The 26,656-nt window shown below is 46.5% G+C and overlaps 1 protein-coding gene across 1 annotated transcript in view; it reads right to left on the bottom strand.

The window, feature by feature from the left end:
• Positions 1-408: 408 nt before the first annotated feature.
• Positions 409-26,656, bottom strand: part of STIP1 (stress induced phosphoprotein 1) — a 68,775-nt gene continuing 42,527 nt past the window's right edge. Inside the window, exons 10-14 of the mRNA XM_085857013.1 lie at positions 23,047-23,171; positions 21,657-21,693; positions 20,091-20,194; positions 19,832-20,004; positions 409-1,564 (exon numbers count right to left, since the gene is read on the bottom strand). Of these exons, the coding sequence (XP_085713139.1) occupies positions 1,492-1,564; positions 19,832-20,004; positions 20,091-20,194; positions 21,657-21,693; positions 23,047-23,171 (512 nt within the window). The 3' untranslated portion in view covers positions 409-1,491. The remainder of the gene's footprint in view (positions 1,565-19,831; positions 20,005-20,090; positions 20,195-21,656; positions 21,694-23,046; positions 23,172-26,656) is intronic.

The following is a 26,656-nucleotide window of genomic DNA, read 5'->3' as shown; positions in this document are numbered from 1 at the left end:
TCTGGATTTTCCCTCGAGCCAACAGATGCGATGACACCATCAGGCCACAAAGCTGATGACCTATCCTTACTAGTGATTTATAGCCAGATTTACGGCAGGATTGCACACTCGCCGACTATAACGCAGCAAAACTCATTCCTCCAAACCTCCTACCAGTTCAGTCCATGGTTAGTTTGAGCCGGAATAAAATTCCACGGGAACCATGGAGTTTGATTCCGGATTGAATTGTAGCTTGAACCTCCTGGTAGACAAGACAGCAGATTGCTGTGCCGCAAACTACAAAATGTCCACTCAGGCAGGATGATCAAAAATGAACCAGCAACACGATGATGATGATGGTGTTGGTGTTGGTGTGTTGATGATGAAGTAAACTCTGGAGTACAAATTAACAGGTATTGAAACAAGGGCAATGGTTTGCAACATTTATTCTACAATAGAGAATCACCTTCTGATGAATATAACAGGAAGGAGGGAGTGTTGGCAGAAAAGGAGTGAGATAGAGCGATATTGATGACTAGGGGTGCGAGAGTCAGGCGATCCTTCGTTCAGGCACACATGACCAGTGCGCACACAATTGCAGGCATCCAGGTGCCACTCGCAGCAAACAATTGCAAGGCATGGCATCAATGGGAAATAGTGCGATACTTCCGTTCATTGCTTTCCAAATGTATTACAACAGAAGAGGTCGATAATAAATAACTGTGCAAAATACGAGGGGAAAAAAAGGCAGGTTCTTTAATTATTGAGAAGCAATGTTGATAGATAGAAACCAAACCCCTTTGGGACAAAGGTGTGTGTGTGTGTGTGTGTGTGTGTGTGTGTGTGTGTGTGTGTGTGTGTGTGTGTGTGTGTGTGTGTGTGTGTGTGTGTGTGTGTGTGTGTGTGTGTGTGTGTGTGTGTGTGTGTGTGTGTGTGTGTGTGTATATGTATATATATACATATACAGATACATATTCCTTTCCACTTCGTTCATCAGATAAGATGTCGAAATGCAAGTAAAAGATTCACTCGACTTGATATTGACAATTAATTATTTTGCATCCAACTCCAAAAACAAAACAAAAACAAACAATCAAACGCATTAAAACGTGTAAGCTCGAGTATTCAAATTAAACAGATGACCAGATTTGTACCAATACAATTTAATGGTTTGTTGGGGAAGGTAGTCAAGTTTGACAAAGAATTATCGGAAAAGCTCATTTTGGTTTGGTACTCTCAGGCCCAAAACATCAGGGCGTTAAAAGCAAAATCTAACACTGCTAAGGTGCATTGTGTTTCGCATGTATCATGAGAGCAAAGAAGAACTAAATGCATGCAGAAGGACACCATTTTAATGCAAGAACGAGTTCATCTACCAGCTCTATATTGACAATATTCTGCACACTCCTTCTCCATCCTTTCAAACTTCAAAAAAAAAACAAAAATCCATTAGCCCCCCCCCCCCACCTTTATCATCCAATCTTCCCATCATATCCTCTCAAAGAGGTGCCTTCACCGAATCGCAATGAGTCCAACATCCATCAGCTTCTGGATCTTATGAGCAATCACAGGATTTTTCAAGTGCCTGCCATGGGAAAGAATGGGAGACAGCATAAAGTGTGCCAATTTTGTCAACAAAAAGCAAGCAAGATATTCTGAAAGATAAATTGCTCAAAAAAAGCATACATTCAAGAATACGTATTTTCATCTCCGAGCTAGGTTCAAGCATATAAGGTGGGTGAAAGATCAGGGGGTGATGCTATGAACTGTGCCTTGAACTAATGGCAGCCAAGCAGGGAGGGGCTAGTGACTTCACAATTGCGAGTGGAGGCAGAGATGCACTGAACCGAGGGGGAAAACCTGCACACAAACTTCAGGAGTTTTCTCTGTCCTGTAAGCACGAGGAAGGGGGGTGGCGCAAAGTTTCATACAAGGCCACATCTCCACTTGGGACTCGCTGTGTCCTTCCTGACAGCCCTGGTATTTCAGTCTTGTCAATTTTTTCTGGTCTTCATTCCTGTGGTGTGAATGGGGCCCGTCAAGTGCCGAAGTAATGAAGAATCTATCGGTCATTTACTTGGGGAGGGTTATTATTGTCCAGCTCCAATGGGGATCAGCGGAGTGCTCGTCACACTCAACATGTTTAGATTTTCCCACCGATCACATCAAGTGCCTTCTGGTGGAATGGTTTGCATTAGCAGGAACAATCGTCTGGGTGGCAGACGGATGGTTGTTCTCTGTGGATTGTGTGGTTCTACCGTGTCAGACAATCTGCGGCGATGCTCACCATAGCAGTCAAGAGGTGCGTCTGTCTGATGTTTAAACGACAAATGTGGGTCATCATTTGTTAAGGCCCTGTCACACCTTGACGTTTTAGCCAGCATATGGCAAGGTCTCAAAATGTATGTAAAACGCTGGCGTACGCTGAACTATTGATGTTTTTTAAGTTTTGGGTGTATAATAACGTGTTGGACAACTGCATAACGTATTGGTAATGTACACAGAAGGTTTTAATCACATATAGATAACTTATACCAACGAATGCTGAGCGTGTTGTCGGCGTTCACAACCTATGCCCAACGATAGTCTAACTTATGCATAGCGCACGGCAGCGTATCGCCGACGATCACGTGGCGTAGGCTATTTATAGGCTGCGGCTCGACGATTCAAATCATAACCGCACTAGACAGCGAAGTGTGAAGCCGCTGTTACACCTTGACGTTTTAGCCAGCGTATGTCGACGTATGAAAAATTTGCCAAACCAAGCTGGCACACGTCGAATACGTTATGGATAAGTTTTGTATACGTTAATAGCACGCTAGCATACGTCGTAGTACGCTGGCATATGTCGTAGTACACCAAGTACGTCGAGAAATTTTCAGCATGTTGAAAATTTCTCGACGTACTCGACGTATGACACACATTCCGCATGCGCTGGCACAAGTTGTAGGCACGCTACGCGATCGTTGACACACGTTACTTGTACGTTACTCATAAGTCGAAACAAGTCAATGTAATGGTTAGCGTCAGTGTTCTAGACCCCCTGTTTTTTGTTTTTTTTCTTCGGTATGACAGTGATGTTGACACTTCGATTTCTAGTGCGGTTATAATTTAAATCGTTGAGCGGCAGCCTATTAATTATATTATATTATAACCGCACTAGAAATCGAAGTGTTAACATCACCGTCATACCGAAGAAAACAAAAAAAAAAACAAAACAAAAAAAAACCAGGGAGTCTGGAGCACCGACGCTAGCCATTACATTGACGTGTTTCGACTTATGATTAACGTACAACTAACGTGTGTCGACGTGTGTCAACGATCACGTAACGTGCCTACAACACGTTACTCAAAGTTTAGAAATAAGTTTCGGGTACGCTAAACATTACCTCGACGTGTTTCGACTTATGAGTAACTTACAAGTAACGTGTGTCGATGTGTGTCAACGATCGCGTAACGTGCCTACAACTTATGGCCAGCATTATGCGGAACGTGTGAGTCATACGCTGGCATACGTCGAAAAATTTCAAGCATGGAAAATTTGTCTAACACCTCGGCGTACTACGACGTATGCCAGCATACTACGACGTATGCCAGCGTGCTCTTAACATATACAAACTTACCCATAACATATTCGACGTGTGCCAGCGTTTTAGCCAAATTTTGCATACGTCAGGCATCTGCTGGCTAAATCGTCAAGGTGTGACAGGGCCTTTAGATATTTATTGGTGTGCCATCCTGATGAGGGCAAATAACCCCAAAATCTGGAGTGGTGGCTCCATTTGATGTTTAACTGATGTTGACCATATAATCTTTGTCTGTTTGACAGTCAGCGGGCTGAGGCCTCTGTTTTGGAGGTGATGCTTTGGGATCGGTAGAGTGCTCATCACACTTGACACGTTTCAAACACACACACATACATATATATACCACAAGGGGAAAACAAGAGATGTCACTTTTTATAAATTTCAGGGTTATTGCACCTGCCAATAGTTGGCAACATAAGGTTTCCTCTCACAATATTACTTTAACAAATAGCCAGGGGTGTCACATAATTTATATGGTATAAAGTTTAGCCGTGCAATGAAAAAAACAAGTGTTGTCAAAGCTGAACAAGTAGAAACCCAGAGTTGTCAGTACTTTACTCCTGTTTATCTCCCTTTCATTCATGTTAACTGTTCCACCATAATATTCAGAGTTGACAAACTAAAAAATGAAAGGTTGTAAAACTTTCACAGCATAAACTCTGAGCACTACAATAGCCTATTTGGTTATATCATGGGCTCCGTAGTTGGTGCATATTGTGGTTCAAGCCTGGTCAAACCTTTGTGACTTTTATGGGACCCACGCCGTGGCTTAATGGTTAGCGCGTCTGAGTACCCATCCTCATTCGATGTACCCACCGCCCAATCAACCTGCTTAGGTATATGAGGGAGTCACATGAGGTGACTTCGGCTATCGCGGGGGTGGTTTATCCTTGGTTTCCTCCCGGTTTTCCATCATATTGTTGTGGTTACCAAATTCGCAAACCAATGGCTACCATTCAGGTCCCTTAGGTGAGATATCTCGGTAAGTATATGTGTAGTTAGGCCCAAACCCGTTGTCTAGAGGGAATACATGTCATTTATGCGTGCTGCGACTCTCCAGGATAGCAGTTTTTCTTTTACTATCTTTATTTTGGACCAACCGCCATTGTTACCACCACCAACCACAACATCAACCACCCACCGCGGCGCCGCTTCACGTCACACCTCGCAACCGTCGCATCGCCACCGTTCTTGCGCCGCTTGTGGGTACCGGTGTTGGACTCGTGCAGGGCGCGCGCCGAACAGCGTGTACAAAACCACGGATTTTCAGCTCCAAAAACGGATCAAAAACGACACACGCCCACTTTTGTTCCGTCCAATCGGTGAGCGAGGGGCGATTTGGCCCCGCCTCCAGGGCGTTGGAGGGCGATCGCTATATGCAAATTTATGGATCAAAATGCATTCACGCCCACTTTTTCTCGGGCCAATGGGGAGCGAGGTGAAAGGTCGAAGGCAGGGGGTCAAAGGCGAAGCCACGGGGCTTATATAAGCGACCGCGTTCGTCAAGTCAAGAAGAGTTAAGACTTCGCAGTCGGTGGAGTTGGGAAGAAGAAGCAAGAAGGAGTTGGTCGTCGTCGTGTGCGTTGGAGTCGGAGCAAAGGGGACAGAGCTGTGGAGAGGCGGCAAGGGCAGACGAGGGGGTGCTCGCGTCGTGCCGGGAGCTGCACACCAGGGAGGCCGACGGCGCGACCTGGTCGAGGTGGAGATGCTCGTCGCGGGACTCGAGGCAGAGTAGAAATCCTCCTTTCCCCCGAGCATCAGCAACCCCCTCCTGTTTCCCCCCGCGCTGAGATAGTGCGACCAAGGGGGCCCCTTTCCCACCCCCTACCAGACACTGTCCGCGAGGCCCGCGGAGTTGAGGCACCATCGCCGCTCCGCGTCTCATCACCAGACGGGTAGGCCCGACCCGGTCTCGGCCTCAGGCCCGCCTCATCCTTGAGGGTTCCCTTTTCTTTTTCTTGGTTTTGGATATGTGTTGTCGGCGCCGTCTGTGAAGTAAAATTGTATAAGTGTTTCCGTGTGCTCGCGTAATCGGTATTAGATCTGCATTGTCGCATTTGCTTTTTGTGTAAAATTGCATTGTGTTTCTTTTCCTTTTCTATGTGCTTTTGGTGGAATTGAATATGTGTGCTTTCCGTTCATCGCGAATAAATGTGCTTTGTGTTGAACTGTTTCCCGCTTCGCTTCGTCATTTCTTTCATTGAATCCTCATCTTGCTTCACGTAAAGGGTTGGTAGTGGGCTGAATACGCCCGATAATTAATCGAACCGTCGAGGCCGACGATAACACCGCTCGGTTATCCCGATAGTACGGAACGGGTCGCTTAAGTGGCCCGTGTCCGAAGTCGACCTGCGGCGAGGTGCGATCGCCCGGTCTACCCTCCGTGTGGGTACTTAGGTAGGTCGAATTTGGCGAGCAACCCTATCCCACGCGGGGGCTGATTGGCTCGATCGCGGTGAGACCGAAAGGTCCACCCGTGACTGGTTCCTGGCGTTAGTCCGAGAGGGTCACGACTGGATTGTCCGTCCGGTGGGCGACGTGCCGCGATTCGAGTTACGTGGCCGTCAGCACGCCGGCGGGCACGAATCTGTAACACTGGTGTCAGGTCGTGCGATACAAATCCATCGCCCTCCTCGCGGCACTGGTATCGGAGAACAGGAAAACGGGCTCTCCTGTCTCCAGCTAAATTCACGGGAATCGGTCCAGGGGTGAGAGAAGCGACCCCCGATTCCCTCCAAATTACGAGCGAGCGAAATTAACCCTTCACGAGAAGCAAGATGGCGTCTCAAGGCGAGCGGGAGCCGGGGGTATTAGAAATGGATGTAGAATGTGTAGGATCCATGGCCCAGGATGGAATGCCCGTGCAGGAACATGAACTCGTCCAACTGAACCCAGAGCCCGAAATAGGTGCGGCAGCGGCCGCGGTGTATGACACCTCCCCCCCCCTCTCCACCAAAACCCTTCCCCAACCCTTGCCGAAACGACTCACCCAAGCGCACCCGACATGGCCCAGCTATTCGCCATGCTGGCGGAAATGACAGCGAAGATAAATGCGAACATGAACGAAAAGATGGATGCGAATACACAAAAGATGGATGCGAATACACAACAAATGAACGAAAAGATGGATACAAATACAAATGAAGTAAAAACGAGGATGGATGCGAATACACAGCAAATAAACGGAATGGAAGCAAACATGAAGGAGGAAATGAAAGAGCTACGGGGTGAGACGCAGAACATGGGCCGATGCCTGCAGGCGGGCATGAAGGCCGTGACCAGGGAGATAGGAATGGCGACTCCACGTGTGGAAGCAAACGAGCTGGAAGGGGGTGCAACGGCTGACAGGCCCGCGGTGGAGGCGGGTAAAAAATAATTCGGGGGGCGTGTTGGGCGAGGGTCGTGACAGAGGAATCGACGGTGACCAAGAGGGAAAAATTAAATGGGGAGACCAAAACGTGTGAGACGAGACACGAGGTGACGACGACAGAAACTTATAAATGTATAGAGACACGGGAGACAGAAAAAATAGAGGAGAGACAACACGATGAAGACGGGGTAAGTGACGCACACACACACACGGAGGTAGTGGAGGATAATGGGGGTGAGCTGGCGGACTGGGTAGAGACCCAGTGCGAGCACCTGGATGGCCTCCTCCAGGAACGAGGGGAGGGAGTCTTCCCCCTTGGAGGTGAGTCACGACCAGGTGAGTTCGGTCGTGCTTTGCGAGGTTGAGGGGACGGGTGCTGTGAACGGGTGCACGGAAAGCTTGGGGGGAATAGAGGCCCCGGAGACCCTTGTGGGGACACGAATCCCCAGTGTGGCTGTCCCGGTGTGTGTGGTGCAGGGTGTGAGTGCGTCCCCGTGTGTGGAAGCAACCCTGTGTGTGAGTGGTGTGGTGGCGATGGTGCCAGAGTACGTGCTTCCCAGCACGCCGTGTGTGGATGAGGCACCGTGTGTGGAAGAGGCCGTGTGTGTGAGTGAAACGGCCAGTGTGGATGAGGAACCGCGGTTGAGTGCCCCCGCGTGTGCGAGTGAGGCACCGCGGGTGAGTTCCCCCGCGTGTGTGAGTGAGGCACGGTGTATGAGTGAGGCACTACGAGTGAGTGGAAGGCCGCGAGTGCGTGGAGCCACGTGTGCGAGAGAGGTAGCATACGTGAGTGAACGGCCGAGTGCAAGGGAGACCGTGTGTGTGAGAGAGCGGTATGTAAGGGAGATGTCGGTCGGCATGCGGGAGCACGCAGCCGCGTCTCCCGGTGTGAATGTAATGGAGTGGAGTGTGAGCGTCGTAACACGCAGGTGTGCGTGGGTTGAATGGAGACGGAGACGGCGACATGGGAGAAACGAAAGCCGAGTAGCGGCTGTGGTTGTTTCGGGGACCGTGCCGGGTTCACCCAGCAGTGAGCACGCGGTCCGTGCTGTGCAACGCACGAGACCGCCACGTGCTCGCTTGCGAGAGTGAAGTCCCGGTCCGGAAACGCACGCGGTAGATTTGCCGATCCCGCGGACGGACAAAGTTTAGGCAGGATAATGGATTTGGACCGGATGGGTTCTCCACGCGATCGTGTGTGTTAAGCTCCAACGGGCAAAGCACATGTGTTCGCGTGGGGAACCCCTCGAGACGTGGGGCTTGTGTTTTTTTTTATGCGCACGGTGACGCCATGGCTGCACGTGGGGTTGGAATCCGGCAGGAGGGGTATCTATGCCGGATGGTACCGTCCAAGGAGGGACGAGGAACACGTGCAGCTGCATGACGACACGGGCAGGTGCAAAGTGCGCGAGTTGCCGCGCTGGTGATGCGCATGAAGAAAAAAAAACAAAAAAAAAACAACAAGCCTCACTTTCGGGTGCACAGGATTCCTGGGCAAGGGGTGGAAGACCCCCTTGACAGGGGCACAGGATGGAAACTAGTTAGGGGGAAGGGTTAGCTTAGTTAGACCGACTTCATGGGGCAGGGGTAAGTCCTCATGGAGTCCGTGGAATGGATTAGTTAGAGGGATGATAGCGAGATTTAGATTGGGAAATAAAATGATTTATTTTGAGGACATGGACAGACTTATGAATGTGTAGAGGGGACGTAGCTTAGCTACGTAGTGTTAAATGGAACGTGCTATAGTGTAAGGGATGACGTGGGAGCACGAGTTAGTTAGGGGATGCAGTTAGAAGGATGGCAGAGTTCAGCGGTGAGTGTGTTGAAGAGTTGTTGGTGAGTTATGATGTGGAGACATGTTGAGTGAGTGAGGCCAGCGGGTCTGTGTGTATGGAGCGAATGGGGAATGCATGGTGCGATGAGTGATTGGGGGGAGGAGTGACTCCCGCCCAAGGGACCCCGGGGTCAGTGTGGAGTGAGTTAGCTGGGTTAGTCAAATTGAAAAATGGAGGTCGTTTTGCTGTTGGTGGGAAAGTAGGCTCGAGACCCATTTGGAGGGGTGCAGGAGCCCTGTTGACGGGCTTGGGAGCGTGGCTGCGAAAGGTGAGTATCGCTGAGTGGGTACCCCGGGCACCAGGCTAGTCGGCCGCGGTAGGCCATGGGCCCATGGGGGGCCGGGATAGCGTAGTGGGCACGGGTGCGCCTGCTTGGTGCGGGGGCCCGGGGCGCCATTAGCCGCGTGGGCAGTGTTGTGGGCATGGGTGACCCTCGGAAAGGGGCCTGGGAAGCCAGCCTGCCACGTGTGCGTTTCAGGGGAGGTGCCATAGGGGGCACTCCCCGGTGTTAGGGAGCTGGTAGGCTCGGAGGCAGTGTAGTGCCCGGGGGTGCCATAGCGGGAGAATCGGCAGAGGGTCGTGCCTGCCAAAGGGAGCCACGTGTCCCAGCCATGAGACCGTGTGAGGGCACGGAGAGAAAATTGGGGGGCGAGGCCCGAAATTGTGAGGACACCAACACAGGCGACGGGAATCTGGGTTGTTAGAACCAATAGTTTAAGCGAGAGGCGCTTGTTGAAAGCCCCGGGGTAGTTTAACAGTTAAATGGATAGGGTAGATTAGGAAGTGTACCCCTCCGCACCATCCATCCCCTCGCTCTCGTTGTGGGCCGCTGGACCCATTTTGTGTTAAGATCGCTGAACTCTGGGGAGGCCATTCTGAGGCTTCGTTGGGCCTCGACACAGGACGCTAGCTCTCCCTTATTCCCCTCCGGGAAGGGAACGTAGGGGTTGGGAGTAGGCTAGGTGACAGGATAGGTTAGCCGAACAAAGACGATAAGGGGGGTTAGGGGACGATTTATAGTGGGGAAGTAAAAATAAAAACAGCAAAAAAATAAGTTGGGGCTAAATTGGGGTTTGACAAATTAAGGGAGTGGGTATGTACAGTGACAGGCAAAGGCGATAGGTTGGGAGGGAGACAGGTGGGGAGGTCCGAGCCCGCCTTCCGAGTGGCCAGCACCACTGCACTCCCTCCACCAACCTCCACTGAACGGCAAAGGCTGGCCAACTTCATCGGCTGGCCGTGTTTTGCTTCAAGGCAGAGGCCGGCCAACTTCATCGGCAGCTGTTGTTTTGCTGCAAGGTCTGTGCCGGCCCACTTCATCTGCCGGCTGGCTGTTTTTCCTTCAAGGCCTGTGCCGGCCCACTTCATCTGCCGGCTGTGTTTGCCTGCAGCGGCCTTCTTCTGCAGGCTGTGTTTGCCTGCTGCCTTTGCCATGCCATGCCCACTGCCCATGTTCACCGCCTCGTTCAATTTTTGCTTTGCCCCCCCCTGTTCATTTCCATGTGCGCCAGGATCCGCAAGGCAACAGTTTGCAAGCTGCGAGAACTGCCCTGTTGGCAGCTACAACACGGGCCTGCAGTGGCGGCCCGTGCACCGTGTTTGTGTTCATCCATCCATTCGTGTGCTCATTGCGTGTGCCACTTGAGCTGGCACGGAGACTACGTTGTGCAGCCCATGCACCGTTGTGGTTCACTGCGTTCAGTTCAAAAGGGAAGGCCTTGGACTGCGTGTGAGCAGCCAGCCACGTTCCCTGTCACCTGCATTGTTTTGAGCCAGAGACTGCATGCGAGCAGCCTGGCTCCCTGCTAACTGCTTTCTTTTTGCAGAGCTCATTGATCCTGGGCCATGGTTTAGTGTAAAATTTGTAAGTTAAGGTTAAGATGTACTGTAAATATGAGTGCGCCCCCGGCATGTCTGTCTAGCGCCGGCAATTTTATTTAAGTCGTCCGTGTGAGTGAGTTTGTTTAGGTAGTTACGCAGCCCTCAGGTTGTTTATTTTGGGGACACGAATACCATGAATGTCGCACTCAGGGATCCGTAGGTAAAAAGTACTAGGGGAAAACTACACATGATGGCACACGAAAATTTGACGACTCGGGACGAGTCTGTAAAAAGGGGAGGGGGTAGTGTTGTGGTTACCAAATTCGCAAACCACCATTCAGGTCCCTTAGGTGAGATATCTCGGTAAGTATATGTGTAGTTAGGCCCAATCCCGTTGTCTAGTGGGAATACATGTCATTTATGCGTGCTGCGACTCTTCAGGATAGCCGTTTTTCTTTTACTATCTTTATTTTGGACCAACCGCCATTGTTACCACCACCAACCACAACATCAACCACCCACCGCGGCGCCGCTTCACGTCACACCTCGCAACCGTCGCATCGCCACAGTTCTTGCGCCGCTTGTGGGTACCGGTGTTGGACTCATACAGGGCGCGCACCGAACAGCGTGTACAAAACCACGGATTTTCAGCTCCAAAAACGGATCAAAAACGACACACGCCCACTTTTGTTCCGTCCAATCGGTGAGCGAGGGGCGATTTGACCCCGCCTCCAGGGCGTTGGAGGGCGATCGCTATAGGCAAATTTATGGATCAAAATGCATTCACGCCCACTTTTTCTCGGGCCAATGGGGAGCGAGGTGAAAGGTCGAAGGCGGGGGGTCAAAGGCGAAGCCACGGGGCTTATATAAGCGACCGCGTTCGTCAAGTCAAGAAGAGTTAAGACTTCGCAGTCGGTGGAGTTGGGAAGAAGAAGCAAGAAGGAGTTGGTCGTCGTCGTGTGCGTTGGAGTCGGAGCAAAGGGGACGGAGCTGTGGAGAGGCGGCAAGGGCAGACGAGGGGGTGCTCGCGTCGTGCCGGGAGCTGCACACCAGGGAGGCCGACGGCGCGACCTGGTCGAGGTGGAGACGCTCGTCGCGGGACTCGAGGCAGAGTAGAAATCCTCCTTTCCCCCGAGCATCAGCAACCCCCCTCCTGTTTCCCCCCGCGCTGAGATAGTGCGACCAAGGGGGCCCCTTTCCCACCCCCTACCAGACACTGTCCGCGAGGCCCGCAGAGTTGAGGCACCATCGCCGCTCCGCGTCTCATCACCAGACGGGTAGGCCCGACCCGGTCTCGGCCTCAGGCCCGCCTCATCCTTGAGGGTGTTCTTTTTCTTGGTTTTGGATATGTGTTGTCGGCGCCGTCTGTGATGTAAAATTGTATAAGTGTTGCCGTGTGCTCGCGTAATCGGTATTAGATCTGCATTGTCGCATTTGCTTTTTGTGTAAAATTGCATTGTGTTTCTTCTTCTTTTCTATGTGCTTTTGGTGGAATTGAATATGTGTGCTTTCCGTTCATCGCGAATAAATGTGCTTTGTGTTGAACTGTTTCCCGCTTCGCTTCGTCATTTCTTTCATTGAATCCTCATCTTGCTTCACGTAAAGGGTTGGTAGTGGGCTGAATACGCCCGATAATTAATCGAACCGTCGAGGCCGACGATAACACCGCTCGGTTATCCCGATATTACGGAACGGGTCGCTTAAGTGGCCCGTGTCCGAAGTCGACCTGCGGCGAGGTGCGATCGCCCGGTCTACCCTCCGTGTGGGTACTTAGGTAGGTCGAATTTGGCGAGCAACCCTATCCCACGCGGGGGCTGATTGGCTCGATCGCGGTGCGACCGAAAGGTCCACCCGTGACTGGTTCCCGGCGTTAGTCCGAGAGGGTCACGACTGGATTGTCCGTCCGGTGGGCGACGTGCCGCGATTCGAGTTACGTGGCCGTCAGCACGCCGGCGGGCGCGAATCCGTAACAATATTAACTAGTACGGAGTAAGAAATGGAGAATCCGTCGTCATATAAGCGAAATACCCTTGAGTATGGCGTTGAACACCAATCAAACAAAAAAAACAATGACCGTTTAATGTTGAAAAAAATAATCTGTGATCACCAAAGTCATGTAATGTATGCTAATAACCAACAAGCATGAATTTGCTACACATCCTGGGTTAAAATTGCATGGCAATTATTAAACAAGGGAATAACCAGTGATGTCAGTTTGCAACATTGATTCGTTCTTTGCTCTTAAATTAAATAACACAGAAGCTTGGAAAATGCTTCATGCTTAAATTTGATCGGCCAATGATCACTCTTCCTTTTACTGGAAAAGAAATCTATATGACAGTTATTAAATAGTCCACCAAAGTCTTGAAACTTTGTTTTTCAGTTTCTTCAAAATTGACTTATCCTGACATCTCTGGTTTTCCCCTTGTGTTCTATATATATATATATATATATATATATATATATATATATATATATATATATATATATATATATATATATATATATATATATATATATATATATATATATATATAGTTATGCGCCACTTAACGACGGGGTTACGTTCTGAGAAACGAGTCGTTAAGCGACGTCGTCGTTGTGCGCACATCTTTTTTTTTTCGTTTTCGAACATCGTACTTGCACAAACCTAGGCACCTCGGCTATATGGTATAGCCTATTGCTCCTCGGATACAAACCTGTACAGCATGTTGCTGTACTGAATACTGTCGGCAATTGTAACACACATCCAAGAGAGACTGAAGACACGTTGGTTTTACCTTTGTGCTGTTCATGACGGCCATCGGTGTTATTCGCAGCAGCTTACAATCTCCTCTCGCATCGATTATAGAAAGATGAATAAATAGCGTTTGGATTTTATAAATACTGTGACGTCCACGGGACTTGAACAGTCCCGCTAACGTAGAATGAGCCGAAACGATGGAGGCGGTTTATTTATTTATAACCCAAACATGGCGGTTCTAATCGCTCTACCGCAAACAGGACGAGGAAGGTGGCACGAGTCACTTTTCACTGAGTTGATGATGTTTATTTGTTTTTATTATTACCAGAAATAACAAGACTCGGCAAGAAGAGGGATCCGGGGCGATTCGACGGGATGGTGTGGGATCGGGCGTGGGAAAAAACAGACAATTCCAATGAATATACAGATCTCAATCCCTCTAAGGCGCCAAGCGCGCGCACACACACACACACACACACACACACACACACACACACACACACACACACACACACACACACACACACACACACACACACACACACACACACACACACACACACACACACACAACGTAGCTATTTCTGGTGGTCAGGCTGGACCGTGGTGTGGACGCAACTGTCCCTGGATCGGCGTCGGACGAGCTGGCCTTGCTCTCGTCAGGGGGGGCAGGAGAAACCGTGGTGCTGTCGACCTCCTGGTCTTGGCCCAAGTCCGCTCACAGCCGCCAGGGAACCAGTTCTGGCGCCAAGTTGCGAGCAGGAGAGGGAGGCAGGTCCGCCCGCCGTTCGACCCCGTACTCCGAGTCAGCAGAACCCCAGAGCCAACCAAGGTGAGGAACGAGGCTCAGCAAGGCTCCAAGACACAATCAAGAACACGATCGAATCAGCACAACAAGGACGCTCTCCGCGCAGCAGCCTCTACACCAAAAAAACACGATCTTTTGGTTGTAATCTTCTTCCTCTTCCTTTTCGACCCCGAACAGAACCTTTTTATCCTCCTGTCCTCGTCACTTCCAATCGAGCCGTTTATTGGCCCACCGCCGTCGTCTTCTGCCAATCGTGATCACGGGGCGGAGCCATCCGCTGCACTGTCCTGTGACGTCACGGCCAGTCTCCAGAGAATACCAATAAGGGGTTTACGCAGACACACTTACCCTATCCCGTGTCCCTATCTAATTACGTGACAATTATCATTTCCCCCCTTGAAGAAATGAACATTTACTAGACAACTTATCACCACTGAATTGCTACTTATTACATTGAGATCCTGGTAAACTCGAACAGCATGGCATACCTAATTAAACATCCTAATTACCCTTTGAATGCATACCCCCCCCCCTCAAACGTAACAATACGTAATCATTGCATCGATGTTATAATTTATAAATGAAGAAACGAGCTCCTGTCAATTGTGATATATATTTTCGGAACAGTGCGATTGTTTTAACAACATGAAAAGCTTCACCAAAAATACATTTGTGTTTTAATTTCGACTGTAACAACGATTTATTCGCGGAATTCTTCAATTCAAAGGTAATTTACTTGCTAGAAGGTAAACGTGCAAACATTGGTTCAGTTTGAAAACGGATTTCCTTGAATCCCGATTTAGCACGACCCTGCTTTTTTCGCGATGACATTTTATGGACCTCAACGATCGCAATATAACAGGGCCACACTGTCGTTTATCATCATTATGAAGTATTATGTACTGTACAGTGTACATAATTGTAGGTGCTATTTTTATACGACTGGCAGCGCTACGTCGGCAACATCACTCGGCGATAGGAATTTTTCAGCTACATTTTTTTTTTCAGGGCTGGCAGATCCGTCGCATATGCGATCCGTCGTTGCCCGGAACGTCGTTAAGCGGCGCATGACTGTATATACATGTAGTTGCGGTTCTGTAAAACTGCATTCCTCCAAGGCAATGGCACACAACGTACAGTGATCCCAAGGCAGTTATTTTCAATCGTATGTTTAGTTCATCCTTTCCGTGTCTTGTGGTTAAATGGCAAAGATGCGTTGTGTAGGGCTTTTAGTTAGGTGTGCAATCTTCAATCCTTGCTCTTATTCCATTCTTTACCCCACTTTGTGCGTGATTGCTTTTGTGGTTCGTGTGAGAGACATTTGCACACAGACGATAAAAGGAACCAGGCAAAGCGCCGCGAAGCTCATTTGCATCTATGCGCACCATTACCCATTCAAAACCGTGTGCCAATTTCCAACTGCCATCTCATCTCAGACCTACATTACGCTCACCACGACGTTACAACGCTCACCACAACCACTGCACACATCTAAAAATCCCAACAACTTGCGTTGACGTCTTCACAACAAACACTGCAGTTACGAAGATTCCCTCCCTCTTCAGTACAGACGCCACCATAACAAACATCTCCTTCCTCTTCACCGCAACACCACATTTACAATCACCTCTCGCAATGCCACAACGTAATCTCTCTACAACCACCACAACTACCACCTATTCTTGAAACGCTCACCACATCCCCGAAGGATGCTGAGGGAACGAGAGTCAGGTTGTTTTGAGGCATAACTCAAAGCGTGAACGTTCGCTGGAGTCTGTTCAAAGGCGTACAGGTAGCGCTGGATTTCCGTAAATGATCACGTTTGAATGGAGGCCAGTGCACATTCGGGGCCAGAGATCACTTCCAAAAATCCTGGCCCCATGTTAATCTTGGGGCTCCGATGTGTGGCCAGGTCAGGTTTTTTTGTTTTTTTTAATGTTGAAGGTCTCAGTCATGGACTAAATAGTCCTTATCGAGGCCAAGCCTTAAATAAAAAACTGCATTAATAGAAAAGTAAGGAAAGAGAGAATAGTGTAAGAGTTTTTGAGGAAGTATAAAAAAATCTGCTTTTTGAAAAGGGGAAGGTCATAAGTGTTTGGGAAGACATGAGAAGGTAAAGAGTTCCAGAGTTTGGCAATGGAGGGGAAGAAACAAACATCGTGGAGGGGAAGAAACGAACGGCCCACCCTTGAGTTGCCAATGGCCACACAATAATCATGTGATGTATTGGCTTGTCGAGTATTCTTTGGTCTCACTAATGGTGGAGGTACACAAGCAGCAAGTTCTTGCGAGCAGAAACCGAAGTAATATCTGTAGAAAAGACAAAGAGAGCCTACTATATGGTGTAATTCGAGTTTTGAGGTCACGTTGGTGGAGTTGACAAGTCGAATAACTTTGGATTCAATTTTGTCCAGTAAGTATGTGGAGCTGGAACCTCCCCAGATGCAAGAGCGGTACTCCATACAAGGACAAATCAATCCTTTATATAGTTGTAGCAACTGTTCAGAGGAGAAGAATCTTCGACATCTGAACAGGACTCCTAATTTCTTTGAGGCAGACTTAGCTATTTGAGTAATGTGTGGATTCCAGGATAAATTTAATGTTAGAGTAATATCCAGTCGGTTTATTGTATCAAATGGTGTAATCGTAGAGCTTTCAAAGGAGATTGGAGAGTTGAGAGGAGTTTTAGACAGAGAGAGAGATGGGAAGAAATTGAGTTTTTGAAGCATTAAACTTAACTGGATTACATTTTCCCCACTGGGAGATCTTATCCAAATCCGAATTTAAAGAGGTGGCTGTGATGACACGAGATGTAGATCGAGTGAGGGAAGATGGGGCAGATGGGAAAGACATGGAGGAATGTAATGTTGAGTCATCAACATACGAGTGCATTTGATTATTTGTGGAAGACAGAAGCTCATTGCTAACAAGAAGGAAGAGTGTTGGAGACCAAACGGAACCCTGAAGTATACCGCTGTTGATAGGGAAGGGGAGAGATGTTGAACACTCAGCAATTACAGAGATAGAGTGGTCAGAGAGAAAGCTCAATATGAGAGAGCAGAGTGAAGGAGGAGAGCCGAAAGAGGGAAGCTTGGATATCAGACCCCGATGCCAAACTCTGTCAAAGGCTTTTGAGATATCAAAGCCTACAACAAAGGATTCCCCATAGTCTCTCAAAAAATAAGCCCAGACATTGGTAATTTAAGAAAGGATATCACCTGTAGATCTTGCCTTGCGAAAGCTGTATTAGTGGTCAGATAAAAGATGCTATGTGCTCACAGTGTCCACTGTGGACGCAGTGAGTGAATGAGGCCATTTCTCAGTTTCGGGGCCTGACAGGGTGTGGCTCCGGCTCGGGATGACCGCTGTGGGCCAATAGGGAGGCTATAAATCGCCAACCGTCCCGTTTGATCTGACTCTTAGTTCCTCCCTTGCCCGGGGCTCATAAAAGGAGCAAATTCAGCCAGATATAGAGATGATATTGCCAGACGTCAGACTTCGCTGGATGTGCCAGATGACTGCGGCAGACTTCAGACCTCGCCGGGGAAGCAGACATCAGCAGACGGCGTAAATAGGGCAAGCTTCAGTGCGCCAAGCAAGTAACACCACGAGTCAGTGTGGTCAAGCACGGAATTGGAGCGAGTGAATGCTATGGGCCGGGGCCATTCCCATTTCAGACCCTCAGTTCGGCTGTATCCAGCCACCAGTCACACATACAGATTCTTATACCACTCTGTTAGGGTCTCTCAATTACACATCTTTCTCTGCCATCTATCTCTCGTCTACTGTAGACGCACAAGAGCAATCAGCACGGGCAAGTCACGACCAATCGTTCTTTTCAGAGCGAAACCACTGTCTCGCACCTCATCTTCCTCTTACACTTTGCTGCATGTCACACTGCACAACACTCGCACCTCTCACTCCCACACCAAAAACACCTTCAGGTTTTCTCCCTCCATCCCCTTTCTTAAGCGTTTGGGTTGCGCAGGTCCACTGACCATGCCAAGTATTAAGAAGTTGCTAATCCTCAACTGCCTCTTATCTCTCTGGGCTATCTCTAATTTTCATTGGGGTGCGAGTGTGTGCGTGCATGCGTGTGCATGTATGTGTGTGTGTGAGATGGTGCCTGTCATAGTACAAATTGATTCAGGGTAACTCTGCACTGTGTCTTCTTTTGTGATTATTGCATTTCTTTTGCCACACCCACAAATTCCTTGCTTTCCTCTGCTGTACATTTGTGAATAAACCCCTTACTGTGCCACATAACTTTTCTCGCCTTGCTAAATAAATGTGCCTGTGAGAAATGTACCCAGCTAATTTTTGTCGTTTCCTCCATTGGTCGAGCATGGTCTGCACCCGAGTATAACCAGGAAGTTATCCCCCAAAATCTGCTTAATCAACGGTGCGTGCTTTGCAGCTTTGCTCGGCTGCACCTGTTACGGTAAGTTGAGCAAGTACACATCGAAGGCGCGATTCCCCGACAAGGCGATCACGTGTTCCTAAACGGTTGTCAGACGGAGGACACTGGGTCACGTGGTCAAGTTATTGGTGTTCACGGTCGATTAGCGACCAACCACGACACAAAGTTATTCGTGTGCGACGGCCTGCGATTCCTGGTGAGTCCAAAGAGGAACCAGGGGCAGCCCTTCCCTTGTAGTTCCCCCTCAACAATATATATATATATATATATATATATATATATATATATATATATATATATATATATATATATATATATATATATATATATATATATATATATATATATATATATATATATATATATATATATACACACACACGTATAAATGGGTATTCTTCCGTTAACGCAGTCGTTTCGTTCAGAGAATTTACCGCATTAGTAGAAATTGCGTAAAACGAAAGGAATTTTCCCACAAGTAAGTGTAATAGATGGAGATTGTGTGTTAGCAAGTAGATGGATGGGGATGACTGAGAAGGGGAAGTAACTTATGCACTAAATAAAATAAAACCAGATTTCACTAACCTGTTATGTTTAATGTTGTTGCTTGTTGTGATTGTGGAGGTGGTGGTTGTGGAGGGGCGATGCTGTTGAGTTTGATGGGTTCTGGTTATTGAGGGGTTCAATCAAGCAAGCGTTGCATCTTCTCCATGATGCCCAATCACGAACCACTCACTTTCGTTGCAGTTAATGACATAACACGCTGGGCACCCATTTTGATCTTGCAAGCATTTGCACGAATCTTTGTAAGGTGGATTCTGTAAATCCAAGTGCTTGGCCAATGTCCATTGCTCGATCACTTATAATATCACCTTTAACTCAATAGCTTTCCTTTGTCTCTTATTTTTAATTTCACCCTTACCAGTTGTGGCGTCAAAGGATGCACAATGTACTGTATTACGTGACAAGCATAGCAGATAAATTTGATGAGCGCGCACGCATGCGCACACACACACACACACACACACACACACACACACACACACACACACACACACACACACACACACACACACACACACACACACACACACACACACACACACACACACACACACACACACACACACACCAAGATGGCTGCCAAAGAACCCTCAGGTTCCCGCATGTTTGGTATTCGTCCACGTACGCCCAGCATCCCGCGGCCCATCTCAGACGGATCAAAAGAGTGATGTAATGTTTGTTTGTGTGCAGAAACACCGACTCACTCTTGCAATGCACGAGGGTCTTTCTGCATCTGCTCGAGGATGAGGCGCATTGCAGGGTCAGTCATTATCTGCTGCACTTCTGGATCAGTCATCGCTCGCCGCTTCACATCCTCTGGGTCGTCATCACGCGTGTACTGCATTAAGGCACAACGCGGAAAGCCTTCCACAGCTTCCTGCGAAGATAGACCCAACTCAATTGAAATAAGTTATGAGACAGAGATAAAGAGAACGCGTGCACACAATTGTGATAATGACATACTTTACACTCAGGATCAATCTCCATTGCTTTTTGGTACATCGCCGCTGCTTTGTTGTAATCCTTCATCACCTCCAGTGCTGCAGCTTTACGTGTGTAACCCTTAACTAGTACGGAAGAGAAGAAGAAAATGTGCAAAAGATTGTCACACACCAAGAAAAATAATAAACCAATGTCACCCACAGGGTGACCCGTATCTTGCCAAAAGGTGACCACTTGTGACTTCTTTAAGGTCACACTGAGGTGAACAGAGCCGCTATCCACCAGGAGTGACTCCTTGAGGAATATCTGCCTACGAGAGATTCCGATGAGAATCGTTCTACAGAGTAACCATGAAAAATATGCTTTTGCCTCATAACGTCACCAAATGACGTCATAATGTCTCAAGCTTGACATATCTAGAAAGCACTCATCGAGGTGTTCAATTTGAGGTACTACACGATATGGTTCCTAAAACTTGAAAATTTGACCTTGGGGTCAAATATGTTTGACCTTAGGCACAAACAATGAAGGTCAAGGCCAATCGCCACCAAAAATTAATCAGCTGAGCGCCAGACCATGAAATATATTCCCATGAAGTTTGAAGACGATCCGATCAAAATTACTCAAAAAATAAGGGTTTCGTCGACTCCCTGATTTGCGACAAAGTGACCTTGACCTTTGACCTTCAAAATTTTATGCGCTGAAAGGGACCTCTATAGGCCTCTGATATGCAAAGTTACAAAAATTTCCAATGATAACTGTGCTCTGCAGAGTGATTTATACATGATTACAGACCAAAAAAAATAAAATAAAATAAAATAAAAAAAAAACATGTGAAGATCAAGGCCAATCGCCACCAAAAATTAATCAGCTGAGCGCCAGACCATGAACTATATTCCCATGAAGTTTGAAGACGATCCGATTAAAATTACTCCAAAAATAAGTGTTTCGTCGACTCCCCTGATTTGCGCCAAAGTGACCTTGACCTTCAAAATTTTATGCGCTGAAAGGGACCTCTATTGGCCTCTGATATGCGAAGTTACAAAAATTTCCAATGATAACTGTGCTCTGCAGAGTGATTTATACGTGATTACAGACCAAAAAAAAAAAAAAAGGTCAAGGCCAATCGCCACCAAAAATTAATCAGCTGAGCGCCAGACCATGAACTATATTCCCATGAATTTTGAAGACGATCCGATAAAAATTACTCAAAAAATAGGGTTTCGTCGACTCCCCTGATTTGCGACAAAGTGACCTTGACCTTCAAAATTTTGTGCACTGAAAGGGACCTCTATAGGCCTCTGATATGCGAAGTTACAAAAATTTCCAATAATAACTGTGCTCTGCAGAATTTTTTATACGTGATTACAGACAAAAAAACAAAAACAAAAAAAAAAACATACAAGCTGACCAACATATCTTGCAAAAACTTCGTTTTGGCAAGATAATAATAAAAATAAGGTTATGATGATGGTCATATGGATTAATGACAGATCTCCAGGTTAGCCTGAGGGGTTTAAAATTCAGATATTGCAAGCATAGCCACAATAACAGTTTTCAGGAAGAGGCAAGCAAAACAGTACTTACTGAAGGTGGGTTCAAGCTTGATGCACTGTTCACAATCCTGAAAAAAAAAAACATAGAAAAATTATTAAATCGCAGAGATATCATCAATTCTTGTGGCAGTGTGATGGATGAATCAGCCCCATTCCACCACCACCCCTGCCCCCCCCCCCCCACAATTTTTTTTAAAAAACTCGAGTTCGTCAAGAAAGTCCCAAAAAGTACGGTATGTCAAAAAGGCAATTTTGGTGCCAACATTGGCCGATCCAACTTATCACAGAACGAGAATGGTAATTACTATTACTGTGCCCTGTTACCACATTGAAAGAACAAGAATGGTAATTAGTCCATAGAAGGATAAAATAAAATAAAGATGTTAATGAAGATAGACCACGAGAACATCTACTTATTTCAAGTTGACTTCAAACCCAGAAATTATTCAAATATCCATTTGTTTTCACCACAGACTGTGACAAGTTTTACTCAACCATCCTGGAGGAAAAAGATCGGATATTGGGCGTTTTTTAAATTAAATATACAATGTGAAGGCTCGTAAAAGAGCTAGAGCACAGAACGGACCAGGATGTAAAACAAAAAAAAAACAAAAAACCGAAAACAACAGTAAGAACAGGGGGTGTGGGACCAAAATAGAGGTTGAGGGTTGGACAAAATAGAGGAGAAATTGGAGGGATAAGGTACTTGAAGAAGCACATGTCAGATCAGAGGCCGAATGGTCACGTTCCTGAGCTGAGGCCTTGGGGTGTCGGGCTACCACTAACAAGGACATGCAATTTGATAATACACACTAACGAGGTATGAGTAAGACATGCAAAAGTTGGATAAAAGTACAATTACCAACGCGGGGATGAAACAATAACAGAAACACGACGGATCTGGTCCGGAAACTCAGCTTTGATGAATTTCAAGGAGGCACATATGAAGCAATGTCCAACATGCTCCAAAAGAAGAGTTTAAAAAGTCAAACGGTTGACTACTGCAGTACATATTTTTGAGTGATTCTGAAGCCAAAAAAGAAGCTATGCTGCTTGTGACCAATTATCCTAGAATTACCTCTGCCATCGAAGGTGGGTGGAGGTTATGATCACACTACTATCTATCTGTTTATAGGATATCTCAAAAAGTTGTGTATGGATTCAGACAAAACTTGGTGGAGAGGTTGGCTGTGTGACAACGACGAATTAATTCGATTTTCGTAAAGATCTGGATTGGAGAATCTTTAAAAAAAAAAAATGTATTTTTAAGTAATTCTTCACCATTGAGAGATGGGACCAAAAACGATATATAGCGCAACATTTCAAAAAGTTGTGGACGGAGCTGTGGACGATCTATAGCACAAAAGTTGCACACCTGACACTCATAGCTACTAATATCTATACAAAAGAGCTCAGCTTACTTTGATGGCAAGTTGGAACTCTGCCAGCTTCGTGTAGCATGCAGCACGGTTGCTGTAGAGCTTCACATCATTGGGGTTTCGTTTTATTGCCTCCTGATAATGCTTCACGGCCTGTGGGTAGTCTCCTTCACAGAGAGGGAGAGGGAGACAAAAAAACCAAAACAGTACAATTTGGATAAAATAGGAAAAAAATGGGATAAATAAATAAAACCCCAAAACTCAGGTGCAATTACTAATCCAAGTTGTCAAAGATCGATTAACTGTTGTCAAATTTCTGGGACAAGCGAAAACCTAAATTAATCTGTCCATAAGACGGGTCGATTTTACTGCCCGGAAGTTTAATAAACGGGACCCATGAAGACCTCAGTCGTCTTTTTTTCTGTGGAAAGCCGCAGTGATTCGCAGCGACAGAGGATGCTTTTTGACCTGCCCACCCCCAGTGCCGATGGAAAGTTCAAAGAAACGTAATGGTATCGCCCCACATGATCACAGTACGAATAGCTGGACAGGTGCAATGGTTGACAGGAAAAGCAACATCTAAAATCGACAGTGTCTTCAGAAAGTATTCACACCCCTTGACTTTTGTCACATTTTGTTGTGTTACAGCCTGAATTTAAAATGGATTAAATAAAATAAAAAATTGTCATCGATCGACACAAAATACCCCATTATGACAGTGAAAACATGTTTTCAGAAATTTTTACAAATTTGAAAATGAAAATATTAAATGTCTTGCGTCAATAAGTATTGAATCCCCTGAGTAAATCCTTTGGAAGTAGAAGAGTCTGGCAGCGATTACAGCTTTGAGCTTTCTTAGGTATGTCTGTATCAGCTTTATACATCTAAATTTGGGGATTTTTTCCCATTCTTCCTTGCAAATTTGCTCAAGTTCTGTCAAGTTGAATGGGGAACATCGATTAGCAACAATCTTCAAGTCTTTCCACAGATTCTCAATGGGATTCAAGTCTGGGCTTTGGCTGGGCCACTCAAGGACTTTCACGTTCTTGTTCTGAAGCCATTCCAGTGTTGCTTTGGCTCTATGCTTGGAGTCATTGACCTGTTGGAACGTAAATGTTCACCGCAGTCTGAGGTCTTTTGCATTCTGAAGCGAGTTATCCACATGGATTTGCCTGTATTTGGCTCATTCATAGTTCCCTCTATCCTTCGAAGTCTCCCAGTCCCTGCCGTTGAAAAGTATCCCCATAGCATGATGCTGCCACCACCATGCTTCATGGTAGGGATGGTGTTAGATGGGTGATGAACTGTGCTTGGTTTCTGCCAGATGTAGCGCTTTACATTCAGGCCAAAGAGTTCAATTTTCATCTCATCGGACCACAGAATCTTTCACGTGCCTTTTTTGCAAATTCCAGGCATGCTGTCATGTGCCTTTTTCTCAGGAATGGCTTCCGTCTGGCCGTTCTCCCATAAAGCCTATATTTGTGAAATGCTGCAAATACTGTTATCCTAACGGCAGGTTCTCCCATCTCAGCCAAAGAACGCTGTTGTCATGTCAGAGTAGTCATTGGGTTGTTGGTCACCTCCTTGATGAAGGTCCTTCTTGCCCAGTTGCTCAGTTTGGTCCGACGGCTAGCTATAGAAAGAGTCTGGGTAGTTCCATATTCTTTCTATTTCCGAATGATGGAGCTCACTGTGCTCTTGGGAACTTTCAACACTCTAGAAAGTGTTTCATACCCATCACCAGATCTATGCCTTCTCACAATTATATCTTGGAGTTCTACGGACATTTCCTTGGACTTCATGGTCGAGTTTCTGCTCTGACATACACTGTGAACTGTGGGACCTGATATAGAAATGTGTTTATTTCTAAATCATGTCCAATCAATTGAATTGGCCACAGGTAGACTCCATTGAAGTTGTAGAGACATCTCAAGGATGATCAAATGAAATTGGATAACTTGAGCTCAATTTGGAGTGTCATCACAAAGGGGTTGAATACTTCATGATGCAAGACATTACAGCTTTCATTCTTTTTATTAATTTGTAAAATTTTCTAAAAACAAAATTCCACTTTGACATTATGGGGTATTATATGCAGATTAGTGACAAAAAAAAATCTCAATTTAATCGATTTTAAATTCAGGCTGCAACACAACACAATGTGAAAACGTCAAGGGGTGTGAATACTTTCTGAAGGCATTGTATCTGTCACGTGGGTAGTCTGGAAAAAAAAGTTAGCTGGAGCAAAGTCGATGGCGCACCATTGCAAATCCCCACTCTTCCTACCTAAAGCAAGGTTGAAAGATGGCAAAATGTTCCATGAGAAATGACCCAATATAAAATTTTGAGTTGATTTTTTCTCCCGCCATTTTTGACCCCTGTGACCCCAAGTCCTCACCCCCGGGACATGAACCGGGACTCAAATCCCCAAAAAATCATCACATATTTCATGCCTCCCCTAATGTTGATTGTACATACAAAGTTTCATTTTAAAATGTGGCCATAATTGCATTTTGTTGTTTTATTTGGTATTTGATTTTTTCGCCTCACCCCAGGGTAGGGACCAAATATACTGCCCTTGTACCTTCTTGCCATGTGGTGATCATAACAACCACGTTTGGTGATTTCCTACCCAACCGTTTAGGAGGAGATAGCGTGAAGGACAGACAAATAGACAGATGGAGCCGATTACAACATCCCATTAAGATAGATCATCGTAACAATGTTGAGGTGCAGGATTGGTCATTCTGTTGCGCAGGGCTGTCTTGGTCAAATCCATTACACCAAAACCTCATTCAGTCAACAGTCGTCATCGATAAAGGAAAAAAAAAACAGCATAAATTCAAACAAAGATACCATGAGAGGATAAAGATCTGTCATCACACTGTCTTATAAAAATTGCACAACCTCTTAAATTCATGAATACAATGTATGGACAAATCTAGTTTTAACAGCTTCCATTCTGCACGAACACTTGTATGATTACCAAAGCTGGCATTATCTTTAAAAGGGACGCATCATATTAAGGTTTCACTTTTTCTTTTTTTTTGAAACTCTATCCTCCGTGTGTGGTTTGCTGGTCCTTCTGCTTCGACAAAGCTCCTTTCATCAACCACTTCCACACTGCATAATAAAGATAGTGACAAGCCGGTAGGCGACGAGGGATTCGCTAGGATCGAAGCACTGGATATGATGCTTTTCATTCTGACCGATCCACCGACGAAGATTCAATGCCAAGACGTATTGGTTCATACAATTGTTCCTCTGCCTGGCAAGATTTTTCCTATTGCGTATTTTGCCAACTGGCACTCCTCATAAAAAATGACGGTAGACACCCGATTTTTGAAGGACGACCATTTGAAAAAAAAAAAACCTCAATCAAAAATCGGCTCGAGTAAAATTTTCTAAATATCTTGAAGTGTTTAATTCCGAAGTCTCATTTCTCTACATTCAAAACTGAAGGACAAGTATTGAAAATACTGTACGCGGTTTTTCAGCCGCTGCACAGCAAAGGGTGGTTGCTAGGCAACGAAATTCAAACGCGCACATTCCCAGTATATATTCCACCTGTTGGCAAAGTTTCATCGAAATCGGTTCGCTGGTTCGTGCTGTGGAGCCTCGCGTTGCAGACAGACAGACAGACAGACAGACA

This window comes from Eptatretus burgeri, chromosome 15, assembly GCF_056783735.1.
Source record: "Eptatretus burgeri isolate ZD-2024b chromosome 15, Ebu_testis_v1, whole genome shotgun sequence".
NCBI lineage: Eukaryota > Metazoa > Chordata > Myxini > Myxiniformes > Myxinidae > Eptatretus > Eptatretus burgeri.
Note: the sequence above shows the minus strand (reverse complement) of the source record. Positions and strands in the feature narration are given on the sequence as shown.